We start from the raw sequence: 14,231 nt of genomic DNA on the forward strand, positions 1-14,231 counted from the left end.
ATAATGTCAAGAGGGGAAGGTGTTAGGTTGCTGCAGTAAAGCCACAGAAGAATCGTGTGGCGCTGCAGTCCATACCATCCATGTCTGTGCTTTGAATTGCTAAGGGGAAAAATAAAAGATTGAAACAAACAATTTTTGCTTCTATTAACAGGCTACCAAATTTGGATCTCAAGCAACTCAAAAGGTGATTTTCACAAGTCCTTCTGTTATGTGGTTAACCCAACAGTAAAAATCTTCATTGGTCCTCTTTTCCTCAGCAGTTTGAATTCTCTTGGAATATTTACAGTCTCCTGGATCTTCTCTGAGAAACTGCAAATTAGGTTCCAGTGTCAGAGGTATTGTGATGAAAGTGTCATGTACTCTTAAGTTAGGAAGCAGATGAGGTATGTTTTGAAGCACACTAGGAAACAAAGGTTGCACCTGTCGACTCATCAGACATTTACTTAGTGGTTTGCTACCAAGTTGCAGAATATCTACAACTGGATAGCAAGAATCTGATGTGAAATCCTATAAAATCACTCATCATCATTGCACTTTACACCCTCGACTGCTGCTTTTTCAAAAACCCGAGACAGCGTACTGTTGCTATCAGGCATGTGTCCTTTCTTATTTTAACAGAGAATGTTGCATCATACATCTAAATTGAACAGGGGTTCTGTTAAATTACGCTTTCCACTTTGAATCAAATGGCTTATGCATACTTTACATTTTAGCCCATGGCTGCAGAATTTACTCCTTTGTCATGTCAAGCATTTCACCTAAGGGAGTGGCGGAAAATAATTCATTAGAAGTAAATAAATCTACCGAGAGGGGAATTGTAGGTTATGCAGTGTACGTAATGTGGAAATGGATTACAGCTTCCTCAGGTAAAATTGTGTAGCCTGCGGTTAGTGTTGCAGAACCTCAAATATTGCTTCTTTATTAAGCAATAGCCTCCAGACTTGAATTGCCTCCTAATCAATGCACAATTTGCATAGATCATAACTTGGGGCTGGTTGATACTATGCTGGAGTCTCTGTGGGACTGTCATAAAGTCACAGCTGGGAGATGCTCAGATGATGGTGCTACTTATAGAAACTGAGGTGTTTACATGTGTGTAATACCCACACAGAGAAGCTGGTTTATACAAATGATATCTGTGTGCGAGCATCTACAAGCTACAGGCTCAGTGGCAATCCTGCATGTTTCTGAGGTCCTTGCCTTTGTTGGTGAAGGGAACACACTAGTAGAATCCAGATTCTAGAAGAGCGTATTTGCACTAAAACAAACCTAAGCAGTTTGTAGAAAGGTGTTGGCTGCACTTATATCAAGTTGTACAAAGCAATGGCTTGGGATTCTGTGAGGACTATATCCTTGGGTGCATTCACATGGCCAGTGAAATTAATTCTTGTTTAACTGAAATAGTCTGGTGTGTCTTTCAAGGGAAAATTCAATCAGTATTCCTGGCAGATGTTGCAAGAACATAAGGCCTGCAGATATTTCCCCCTTCGGTAAAATATATAAAGTTTGATATTGTCTTGATTTTCCTTTCCTGCCTTCTTACAGCTGAGTCATAGATCCTTATTTAAACCTTGTTGAATGTCCTATTAGTATCAACATGCATATTTATTCAAAACACTATACAGTACTGGAGTTAACTTACCAGCCCTACTGACAAGCCGGTACATGATGGCAAATTTTCCCAATTAACAATTGGAGATTTTGCTTCCTAGCTCATGCTTACAAGCTGACTCTCACTCTCAGCCCTGACTATATAATTATTTTATTTGAGTTTATTTTTGACAATTTAGTTTGGCACGGTAATCAAGAGACTAAAGATTTTGCTTGTCGTTAAGGCGCTGATGTTGGGATAAATATCATGCTTTCTTGCCAGGAACATAAGAGTACATTAGATCTTTTGCTAAAAGCTGCTTCTTCTACCTCCCTTGCTCTCTTCTCTTGTGCTGCCTGGGTGTAAAGTTTTGGGGCCACAAACAGCAGGCAGATCCGGTAAAGCCCTCCCCTCAATTCTCATGCATGGGTGCTTTGTTTCTGTGCTGAGTTTGTATATTTTGCTGCTAGCTGTCTTTTATAATTTCACTTTAAACCCCCCCCCCCCACTTTGAAATCAAGTCATTTTTGTTGAACGGTGTTGTCTGCATCTTTCTGTAATGTCTCCTTCAGCTTGTTTTAAAATAGGCTGCATCAAGCAAGAGTCCCAAGTATATATTCCAGTCCATACTATTTTGTAAATGTTGGATGTCAAAAGGCTCACTTGACATGTGGGTGTATGGGATGAACGCTGAGGACTGAGGTTACCCAGAACTGTATTTGCATTAGGGAAGTATTTGGAAATGAGGTTAGCAATAGAGGTTCCTCAGAAGGTTTTGTTAACGGGGAAAAGGGTGTTCGGCATTCAGTCACAGATCTGTCAAAACTCTGTCTCTTTCACAGGGTTAACAATTCCATCAGCTGCATATTGTCAGGAGAATAAGTTGTGCATATTCTGTGAATTGAACCAGATGCTGGCCCTCATAATAAACAAGGGCATTGACTAGACAGACTTACCTTGGGTTGTGAACTTCCACACTATCCTGTTAGCATCAACAGGCATGGTAACAGATAAAGAAGATGCCAGCCATGTTAGTCCAATACCTTAATTGTTTTCATTTCTAGTTTAACGGGGCGACAGAATAGATTAGGAGACTGTGGTATTAGGCAGGAAGAAGAGCAGGGATTTCCCCCAAGCTTACAACTTAATCACAGCTAAATTAAAAAATTGGAAAGGAAGGGATCAGGCAATCATCCCACCCTTAACTCATAACGCATGTAACTCTGCAGAGTAAGACAGGATTCGGGAGGAGAAGTGCAACTGTGTTCCTCCATAATACTTAGCATCCAATAAGAAATAGCAGCAAGAAATAACATTATTCTGGGAAACAACTGAGTAGAATGTTCTTGGTCTAAAGCAGGCACGCCCAAACTCGGCCCTCCAGCTGTTTTGGGACTGCAACTCCCACCATCCCTAGCTAACAGGACCAGTGGTCAGGGATGATGGGAACTGTAGTCCCAAAACATCTGGAGGGCCAAGTTTGGGGATGCCTGGTCTAAAGGGACTACGGGTCATCTATTCCAATCCATATTCCCCAAAGCAGCTACTGTAGGGTCAACTTGGGCAGTCTAGATCTGAATGTCATAAACATAATGTTACCGGTCCACAGATGTATTCCTTCTCTTTTTAACCTCTAACCAATAATTTATTATCTCCCTCCCCCCCCTCCTTCCATCTTCCCTCAATTAACTGGGAACAATTTCGCACCATTTCGTATTTCTAGTTGTAACACTTTATAGGTCTAGAGAAGCAGAACAGGGCAAAGGAAGTGCATCCCCCAGACTAACAGGCTACCCCTGAGGCACCAGAGTACAAAATCACACAAGGTTTTCCACTTTTAGTTTAAAAGCCTTCTGCATCTCTTTCCCAGGTAGTTGTCTGTTGTTGTTGTTTTCTACAAGTATGCTTGTGCATCTTGGCAAAGAGCATGAAAGTTAGGCTGTGGAATTGGGAAGAGCAGGTCTTCTGCGTTACCCGGCCACAGGAAAAACTTCTCCTATGGGCTTGCCATTGCTTGCGTAACTTCAGAGTATGTTCTGTGAAATGATTGCATTTCTCTTTCCAAAAGAACTTGCTCACTTCATGTTACTGTAGTGCAGTGATTGTGATCACCCAGTAGCTTCAGCGTGGTTAGCTCCCATGCCGCTCCCAATAATTTTAAAGCTAATACCAACATGATATGGGCCATATTGTGTTCTTACATCCGAGTAATTGCACGGTGTGACCAAACCACTTGAGGGAAGTTTTCTTGCGTGTTGCTGGAGCAGCGTGGGAACTGACCTCTCTGCAGTGGCAGCAAGTCTACTCCTAAAGTAACCTCTGGATTAGCAAGGATATTTTCTTTTGGTCTGTTGGGACTTGCTTAAAAGAACCAGTTCGAGGATACTGAAACAGCCCTGTAGTCTTGTACATCTCAGTGTATTTCCCCGTCTCTTTGTGACTATGCAATGTGTGCTTAAAGCTCACTCTGTCGCTTGTACCAGGCAAAGCTCAGGGCTCCTCTGTCCTGCTTTTGTCTTTCTTTCTTTCTTTCTTTCTTTCTTTCTTTCTTTCTTTCTTTCTTTCTTTCTTTCTTTCTTCCTTTTCTTTGAAAGTCTAGTGGCTACTTTCCGTGGCAATACATGTTAGATGTTTCCTATGAAGAAAAGTGTAACTGACTTTTGTGTTTGTTTTACTTTTAACTAGGCTTCAGAGTTAGGTCAGAGTATAAATGAAAATGTCCTCAAACCTGCACAGGAGAAGGTAACTTTGGAAATGAGTACATGGCTGATGGGAACTGAATACCATTTTCCTTCTTACGCACATGAGCTTCTCCAGTGTGAAATTGTGTGCACACAGGGCGGCAGTACAATTCCTCCCCGATGCAGTCTAAAAAACACTTCCCTGTTGGTGTTATCAAAACCAGGTTCTGGCATTGTACTTCAGGAGATTTGCAGCCAAAGATTTGAGAGCCCAGTTCAAAAGGACGTGGCATTGACATTTCCCCCTCATCCTTCTTGGCCATTTAATTCATCTGTCTCAAACGCTTTGTTTATTTATTACCATAATATCCTGCCCTTCCTCGAAGGAGCTCAAGGGGGCTTACGGGATTCATCCTCACAACGACCCTGTGAGGTAAGGTATTTCAGGGGGGGAAATGGCAGGTCTTATGTCACACCAGTGAGTTTCCTGGCCAAGTCAAGACTTGAACCTGGGTCTTCCTGTTCCTAGTGAAACACAATAAAAGCACCCACACACAAACACTCTTTGGCCAGATCACGCCACTCCTGCCAACAGCATACCTCCCTAGGCCTTCTTTGAAGGGTTCCCCAAGATCCAGCTAGTTTTTTTTTAAACCATAATCTTGCTTGACTTCTCTCCACTTCCCCTCTTGGTTTCATTGTTTAGTATCTATTCATGCATGCCCATAAAACCTTATATGCTTAATAATCCAGTTTTAAACCTCCTTCATCTTAATACAAGTGGCATTTAAAGATCCAGCTAGTTTAACACAGGGGCAGGGTTGCAAAGTTCACTGCAGATGATGGGGGGGGGGGAGCTAGAAAATTCCATAGATAAATAATATGGGGCGTTACTGAGAAATTTTCACAAATGCCTGACGTAATAGATAGTTGGAACACGTCTGAACACTTAATTGAATACCCTAACATGGGCACTAGCTCATGTTACTGGGGATCCAAATCCCTGAGGCTGGGGCAGCTGCTGAAAAGCCCCTCCGCAAACTGTTGTTCTCACGTCTCCCAGAGATCACAGGTGAGCTAAATACTGAAAAGGAGCCTATGTTAATATTTCAGGGCGTGCAGAGAAGGCTTTCCCAACCTGGCGCTTAGGATGTTGTAGAACTGCAGCTCCTGCCATCCCTGATCTTTGCCCATGTTAGATAGTCCTGACGGTAGCTGTAGTCCAAAGCATCTGGAGGGACACGAGGCCAGGAAAGGTGGTGCAGAGAGAGATTTTTTAAGATAAATAAATAAATAAATTTTTATTTGTTTGCAACATAAATCCACCACAACTCAAATAAATGAATCCACCACCATAAGACAGGAACATAAGATAAAATATACATAACATAAAATATAACAAACGACAAAATTAAAAACTTCCTTTATCCTGTACATGACCTCCTTGTTTACTTCTTATGAACTGTTTCCTTTATGAGTTGTTATGATTTTTCAATTTATGACTTAAAAAAACAACAACAAAAAACCCACAAAGTCTCCTGCAGACATTAATCGAAACAAGTCCAGGTGTGGGTGCAGAGAAAGATATTATCGGAATCATGTTGTTGCATAATTCCATTTTGATCAAGTATTGGTTGTTCCCATGAATGAGATTCCCAGGTTCACTTCAGTTGGGTATTTCAGCTTTCTGAATTTCAGACTCTGCAGTGTGATTTTTACAGTCTCTTTTATTAATAACAGCCTGTCAGGTTATGTCCATTTTGCAGACAAGGAAGTGGGGCTAAAATAAATAAAATGCAAAAGCTTATGCAACGAGTGCAGAGTTCAACTCAGAACCCTGGTGGTATTCTGGCTTCTTGAACCCTAAGATTATTCACTTTTACTCTAGGCCAGTGGTTCCCAATTAGCTAGGTACTGCAGACCTCCTGTTTTTCAAAAGCCAAGCCATGCACCCCCTACTTTTGAAAATGTTGCTATCTCTGTGGTAGTTTTGGTTATGTGAATGGTGCCACCATACCCTCCCACATGTCCCAGTGCAAAACTTTGGGGCCACGCTCCTGCATGAGTTTTGTAACCCGTGCGAGAGCACGGTGTCAAAAAATGTGTGGCTTTGGGGCACTGTGATCTTGTCTGAGAATGGGGGACTTTTTCAGTCCCTGGTCCATCAATGGCAGTTCTCTAAAAAATTAAAGGTAGAATAATTAAGTTTTGAGGATTATGATCTGTACTGTATCAATTGCAAACTTTTGAACTGAGTTAGATATTATTTTAGATGTCATCGGACATCATAGGAGGGGCCATGAATAACGTATAAAGTTCTAAACAAGGAATGCATTTATGGTACAAAAAATAAAATGATTATACTTGCCATTGGTTTCTTGATTGGTTAGTATGCTGCATCCAAAGTCTTTTGTGTCCCCCAAGGAAGATTAATTCCAGAGTTCTTAGCAGTTAACTTTTTTAAAAGTAGCAAACTCTCCTGACCTCACTGTCTGTGGAATGAAAGATTTGTGTTTACTTTTGGTGCAAATAGCATTTCTCTCAGGTGGTTGTAGCATCATTTTGTTCTGCACCTAACTTTGGACATCTTGATTCATGTAGGTAAAAGATGGAAAAATTATGGATGATGTTTCCCAGGGAGTCTCGCATTTGGCTTCCAAGGTACGATGTGGCCTTCCTAGCAGATAGGAGGCCAGGAATTAAGCCAGTCTCCATATTCCTTAGGCATGTTGTGCTCCGGCGCTAGAAGCAATTTCCCCTGCAGCAACGCAGCATTGACAAACGGCTGTCTATTATTTTGTTGTTGTTGTTTATTTAGGCCCAAGTCACACGCGTCACTGAAAGTGATTGGCTTGCATCTGTTTTGCATGGAAATCAGTTTGACTATGACCTCACATGCAGGGAGCCGGCATTTATGCTGTGACCGAACCAATCATTGAATGTTACAGCAATGTGTGAACCAGGCTCATGTGTGAAAACTGACTCCCTCAATATCTAGTAAAGGGCATTTCATAAATGGTACATGTACCATTGATGTGACAAAAAACACTTTCCTGTGAGCTCACAGGATGCATTTCTAAAACAAATTCTCTTCCTCATTATGAAACGTAGCAATGGGTGGTCCAACGACCAGCCATTAAGTTTGCAAAGGAATATGGAAACAGCTTAAATTGAATACAAAGACTTCTCAATTTTGCTAATATACGTGCCTTCTCCCTTTCTTCTGTTCTTGCTGCCAATGCTTAATAAAACTGGTAAGTGCTGATGCTTCCTAGTTTAAACTATTTTTCTCTTGAATGCTTTGATTTTAAAATTGCTCTGATGCTTTTTAAAGAAAAGCGGTGTGTAAATTTCCTTGGAAAGATGTATAGCATTAGTACTTTTCGTAGCTTTGGTATCAGGGAACCAGGCAGAGGGCCTTCTCGGTAGTGGCGCCCGCCCTGTGGAACGCCCTCCCATCAGATGTCAAAGAGATAAACAACTACCTGACATTTAGAAGACATCTGAAGGCAGCCCTGTTTAGGGAAGCTTTTAATGTGTGATTTTAATGTATTTTTAATCTTTGTTGGAAGCCCCCAGAGTGGCTGGGGAAACCCAGTTGGATGGGTGGGGTACAAATAATAACTTATTATTATTAGTGATGAGCTCACCTTTCAAGAACATGTTGTGTTCGTCCCTTATATGAAAGGTTCCCAAACTCTGGCCCATGGAGAGTCGGTGACCTGCAAGCTTCACGCAGGTGGTCCCCAGGATTTGTGGTTGAAGATGAGAGGCGGCAGATCCATTGGATAAGACATTTATATTGGCTTCTAATTACATTTGTTTGCTTCTTTTATTTATTTTATTTTATTGTGTTACAAATTGGAATTCAAATTGTAATACAATGAAATGCAGTACTGTATATAATAAATAAAAGAAATCGAAATCAAATTAGAATCCATACAGCATCTACCGCACTGCATTAAAATTGTTGCAGCAGGCAGGAAAAAAAATCATTAAGTGGCAGCTTTCAGGTTCTTAATCTGAGCCTGTCAGCTAATCTTAACATTTTAAGGCTTGGCCTACTTTGCTAAGAATCTCTATTTCACAGGTCCAGGGAGCAAGTAGTAAGGGATGGCGAGATGTTACCACTTTCTTTTCTGGAAAATCAGATGAGTCTTCTGAAAGGTACCCCTACTTGTGTATTTGTGTTAGATGTGTACTCTCCAGGCTTCCATGTCTCACATATCTGTTTTGATTGGCAACTATCGTGGCCAAAGAACACCGACATGGCCAAAGAACACCATTTTTTAAAACAATAATCCTTCAAGAATCCAGTGGGTGTAAAACTCTTTTATTAGACCTACCGTTATATGTCCCTTATTCATTTACTTCTGACCTTCTCCAAATGCTCAGAAACATGTTTACAGCATTTTAAAACATGAACACAACTTGAAACAACTGGCACCTTTTCTCCCCAAACCATTATGTTCAAATACGCTTGCTTTTTGGTCTCACACCATTCTTAAAAACTGAAGAGAATTAAAAATTCAGAGGTTGGGAAAACCTGTTTTGTATGCTGCTCTGTTTTATTTGTGAAATATACATTCTGTTTTTAATCTAGTCTAGGAGATGTTATTGAATGTAATTGTAGTTTTATGTAAACCATGCACATTTTATTTTTAAATAAACCAGACAACTCTTGATATCCCTTTCCTAAACTTCATCACTGCTGTCTATGGGGTATTTCCACCCCATCCCATCATGGATGGCGTAGTGTTGCCTCCCTGCAATATTTACATTGCAGTGACTCCAGAGTTGGCTTTAGCTGGGGATGTGGTGCTGCCTAGGACCCTCGTACCTACGGGACCGCCTCTCCTGGTATATCCCACAGAGGACCCTAAGGTCCATGAATAATAATAGCTTAAAGGTCCCAGGCCCTAAGGAAGCCAGACTATCCTCCACCAGGGCCAGGGCCTTTTCAGTGATGGCTCCGACCTGGTGGAATGCTCTGTCCCACGAGACTAGGGCCCTGCAGGACTTGATCTCCTTCCACAGGGCCTGTAAGAGCTATTCTGCCTGTCCTTCAATTTGAATTAGCCTGATACTCCATTCCCTTTTCCCTTTCCTCTTCTATGAAGAAACCCTTTCTGGGACCCCACATTTAAATTCTTCCCTGGTCTCTTTGCTGGCCATAGTTGGACCAACTTGGCCAGTTAGCCCTGGTGATCATTTGATGTCTACTCACTGGGGTCCCCCCCAAAATAAATGATCCATGAATTTTTGAATTTTATTGATATTGATGCTGCATTTTATCTTGTATTTTATGCTGTTTTTAAGTCTCATTTTAATCAATGTTTTATATTTGCTGTTAGCTGCCCTGAGCCCAGTTTTTAAACCGGGAAGGGCGGGGCATAAATAAAAATTTATTACTATTATTACACAAAAGCACATGCACACACAGCTACTTTTTTGCACTATCGCTTCTAAGGTGGAGATTGAATAGTGTAGCGTAACAGCAGATCAAGATGTGAGACTGAACACGATAGAAGCCCTTCTGATCTGAAATGAACTATTCCTCTGTTCTCCCGTGTTTTCTTCCTTGAAAGGCCGCCAGAGGGCGACAGCTACCAGAACAGCAGTGGTGAAGGCTACCAGAACAATGCAGTGGATCAAAGCTTTTGGGAGACCTTTGGCAATTCGGATCCGCCCAAAACCCACAAGTCCCCAAGCAGCGACAGCTGGACATACGTGGACAATTCTACCGAGAAGAAGAGCTCTGATAGCTGGGATGTCTGGGGGTCGGGGACAGTCTCCAATAACAAGAACAGTAACAGTGACAGCTGGGAAAACTGGGAGACCAACTGGGAGAATGCAGCCGGGGAGGGCAAAACCAAAATGACCCCTAAGAAGACGACAAAAGAATCTTCTTCAGCGGCTGAAGAAGGCTGGGATAACCAGAACTGGTAGGACTTGTATCCCTGCCCAACATGGCAGAGGGGAAAGTCATACTTCTGATGGAAAGGTTTCCAATGTAACTGGATTAACGTCCTTGTCATTTTTGGGCCTGTTTAAACCTCATGCTTACTGTTCCATTCTCTTTCCACTCCTGTTTACAACTACTACTACTACAAAAAAAAGACATTGGTTTGTAGATTCTTGTAATTACCATATGAAGACGTGTCTCTCATGGAAATGACCTTGTGCATTCTTAGATATATCCTCACCATGCTGCTGTTGTATGCGGAGCATGCCGACTTCCTAGAGCGAGAGCCTGGAGGAAGTATGTCCATGCAAGTATACTTTCATAGCACAGTGCTGCATGTGTAGTCTTGCAAGATTGCCCAGCTTCTCGTTGGAATTTCGGGTGAAGTTCTGGAGAACTTCTGGATAAGCTGATATGAGTGTATCTTCAACTGATTGCAGATTACTGAACTGATTGCAGATTAGTGGACTGAGACTGAAGTTGCCGGGGCAGGTTTGAAACAATACGAAATGGTAATTAAGATGCTCTTGAAGCAGTTTTTAGATTTATCAGGGTATGAAATGAAAAATGATATCTATTTACCTTATTCGCCTAAATCTCTGTGTCGCAGAAGAAACAAGGTTTGAGCTTCTTCCGTATGAACTCTTGGAGAGTCAACAGCAAGACACTTCCTTTTCCTGCCCTTGGTAGTTTCCATTTCTTTTTAAAAATTAAATGAAAAATGTCACATTGTTTTTGTTCCCTCGAAGGTTCCATTTGCTCTTTTTGGTTTTTACCAGAACTGCCTGATACCAGAAATGACAAGGTGTTTGGAAGGATTAAACAAGATAGTTGAACAGAACTCGTGAATGACAGAAGCAAATTTCTTGAGCAACCGAACAGGAGTTTGGTACTTTGACTTCATTTATAGATCAAATCAGTATATAAGATTCCAAAATAGATTCCTCTCCCTTCCCCCCCTCCCAAACAAACAAACCAACCAACCAGAAGGAATCTAATCAAGAGGGGTCAGGTTGTAAGTTTCATCATGTTGGCTGCTTTGCATGACGTTTGAGAAGAATTCAGGTATATCTTTCTACAGGTCTTACGTATGTTATTGATGCTCGTGGTCAATAGATCTTCTTTTGTCAACTGTCTCCCTTTGTAATGTGTTACAGCATAGCACGACTGCTAATGTTGTGAGAAGCTACTGGAAAACTTGGGATCATGGTGTAATTGGTTGAATTCCAGTGTGGGTACCAGAATCTCAGGAGAGTGGGGTGGGGGGCTCCTCTCATACCAGTGTGGAAATTTGCTTGCAAACCTACATTTCAAATGTTTGAATCTGTCCAAGAACACCTTTGCATTGGCAGATGGACTATATCTGGGGTTCCGTGGACCTGAGCCTGGTCTTCTGGTAAGCTTTTGCACAGACTTAAACCTCCAGACGTCGGCTAAGGTTGTCTGCTGTATATAACTGTACACACACACACACACACACAGTGAACTTACCCACTAAGTATTAATAGTTTCCTAGGATTTTTGCGTATTGTTCAGTATGTCAGTATCTACTTTGTAAAGAAATATGACCTTGTTGGCTTGTTCTGCTGTACTTAATCACTAGCCTCTCAAGCTGCCAACCGAAATGTTCTTCGAGTGTTTTCATTGTTTCTGCTCCACCATCCTCTGCTCTCGACAGTTTAGTGCCCTGTTAGTGAGTCTTTGGTGGCCGTGGTGCTTTCCTGTGCCAGACAGACTCCTGTGTCCTATTCTGAGATCTCTGACCATGTATAACGGTTCCTTTAAAAAAGGAGAAAGTCAGGGCGCAGATCTCTGACCATGTATAACGCCTTTCCTTAGTGTTGGTTCTGACATTTTTTGTAAACACCTTTACCCCTTGAGTGGTATTTTTTTTTACTCCCCTCCCTGTTCTAAAGATAACATCATGGGAACTTAATTGCAGGTTCAACATGTAGTGGCTGGTGTAAATTTATCCCTGACCCTTTTAATCTGCTCTCTTTAGTACATGTTTACTGCCCAAGTCTCAGAGCCAATGCATGTGCTCTGCAGAACTGCTGTGCCTATGATTTGGTAGTAAATCTTCTGATTAAAGCATCACAGTAACAGGGAAGGGAAAATGTAGTTTGAGCTCACTGCTGACATAGTCGACCTGAATTAATATTAACCCCTCTGCAACATCTTGAATTGCTTTGTTACTCTTATTTTCTGCCACTTCCCAAAATATTCACACGTTTCTAGTCTGTATGAACAAATCAATGTTATATTTGTAAATAATAATAATAATAATACACCTCCTCTCTTGTTCTCACCGTTTTATCCAAACCTAGCAGATTTTTCTCGGCTCTTGTAATACTTTGTCATTTCAGATGTATCTACCCTTCGAGATCAACTGTTCATCAGTCACATTCTTAAATGCACCATTGGTGGTGCTGACATCTTAGTAAAACAATGCACAGGAAAGATTTTGATGTCAGAGCTCAAGGTGCCCTATTTATTCTTCCGAAATCATGATCAATTCTTACAGAGAAGGGTAGCATGCAGTTGCTGGGGAAAGGACGTAGCTGCTTTTAATTCACCTTTAGTCACAATCTCAGCAAGGCTGTATCCGTTGTAGCCTTAAAAACGGCCACTTGACTGATTGCCTGTGGCAGGAAATCTTTTTTAAAATCAAAAGTTTTGTTTTTAAATGTCATTGATGCCTAGCATGAGCCAGTGGGCTTGGAAATATGCTTTTAAGCTAATGAGTTTGACCACAAATCTGGCCTAGACAATCATACAGGTTAATGAAAGGGTATAGTACCCCAGTGAGCAAAAACTGAATTGGCAGAACAAAATAAAAATAAAAAAATTCCTTCCAGTAGCACCTTAGAGACCAACTAAGTTTGTTCTTGGTATGAGCTTTCGTGTGCATGCACACTTCTTCAGATACACTGAAACAGAAGTCACCAGACCCTTTTATATAGTGAGAGGGTGGGGGGGGGGTATTACTCAGAAGGGTGGTGGGAATGGGTGATTGGCTGATAGGGGTGGAAAACCTGTTGACGACTGTTAATGACTGCAATTGGTCTTACAGGAAAAGGCAATGGGTGAGATGGCTAAAGATAGCTTTGTCGTGTATAATGAGATAAGAATCCAATGTCTTTGTTCAGACCAGGTCTCTCCATGGTTTTAAGTTTGGTAATGAGTTGCAATTCAGCAAATTCTCTTTCCAGTCTATTTCTGAAATTCCTTTGTAGTAAAACAGCTACTTTGAGATCTTGTATAGAATGTCCTGGGAGACTGAAGTGTTCTCCTACTGGTTTCTCTGTCTTGTGATTCCTGATATCAGATTTATGTCCATTTATCCTTTGGCGTAGGGTTTGGCCTGTTTGTCCAATATAGAGAGCTAGAGAGAGAGAGAGAGAGAGATGTGCATGCACACGAAAGCTCATACCAAGAACAAGCTTAGTTGGTCTCTAAGGTGCTACTGGAAGGATTTTTAAAATAAATTATTTTGTTTTGACTATGGCAGACCTACACGGCTACCTACCTGTAACTGAATTGGCAGAGTGACTGCAGCATTGAATATAGGCCTTCTCTCCTGTTGTGTTACTTCCATCTTTTGAAAGGGTTGATTCCCCCACCCTCAGCTCACTTTTCTGACTCTGAACTACCTTTCAGATCTCTCTATACTGCAGGTTGAAAGATGTGTGCAGAAACAGCACAGCCATTGCTTATTTTTTTTAAAAAAAAGCTTAATTGCATTATAAGAAATCAGCCATTCAATGCAAATGTATTAGACTGGGAATCAGTGAGTTACTTTCACGCTATGCTTCCTTTCAGCATGTGCTGCTTATTTAGCTTGGGGGGGGGGGGTTGATGAGAATTTAAAGGCTTTTTTTTCAGGGAGGAGGAGGAGAAGAAACAACACCCTTTGATGCTGATCTACCCCAAACCCTAAAAACCACATGGTATCTCTCAATCAAGAATGATGCAGTTGCAAATGGGTTGCTGT

The 14,231-nt window shown here is 41.4% G+C and overlaps 1 protein-coding gene across 8 annotated transcripts in view; it reads left to right on the top strand.

The window, feature by feature from the left end:
* ARFGAP1 (ADP ribosylation factor GTPase activating protein 1) overlaps positions 1-10,377 on the top strand; it is a 30,208-nt gene extending 19,831 nt beyond the window's left edge. Inside the window, exons 9-14 of one of the 8 annotated variants that reach the window (XM_033153715.1) lie at positions 152-184; positions 1,960-1,989; positions 4,277-4,333; positions 6,874-6,933; positions 8,363-8,439; positions 9,861-10,377. In XM_033153715.1, the coding sequence (XP_033009606.1) occupies positions 152-184; positions 1,960-1,989; positions 4,277-4,333; positions 6,874-6,933; positions 8,363-8,439; positions 9,861-10,221 (618 nt within the window). In that variant the 3' untranslated portion in view covers positions 10,222-10,377. The remainder of the gene's footprint in view (positions 1-151; positions 185-1,959; positions 1,990-4,276; positions 4,334-6,873; positions 6,934-8,362; positions 8,440-9,860) is intronic. The other 7 variants (XM_033153717.1, XM_033153716.1, XM_033153721.1 and 4 more) reach the window with 7 other exon arrangements.
* Positions 10,378-14,231: the final 3,854 nt, after the last annotated feature.

The sequence above is a fragment of the Lacerta agilis genome, chromosome 6, assembly GCF_009819535.1.
Source record: "Lacerta agilis isolate rLacAgi1 chromosome 6, rLacAgi1.pri, whole genome shotgun sequence".
In the NCBI taxonomy this organism is placed as follows: domain Eukaryota; kingdom Metazoa; phylum Chordata; class Lepidosauria; order Squamata; family Lacertidae; genus Lacerta; species Lacerta agilis.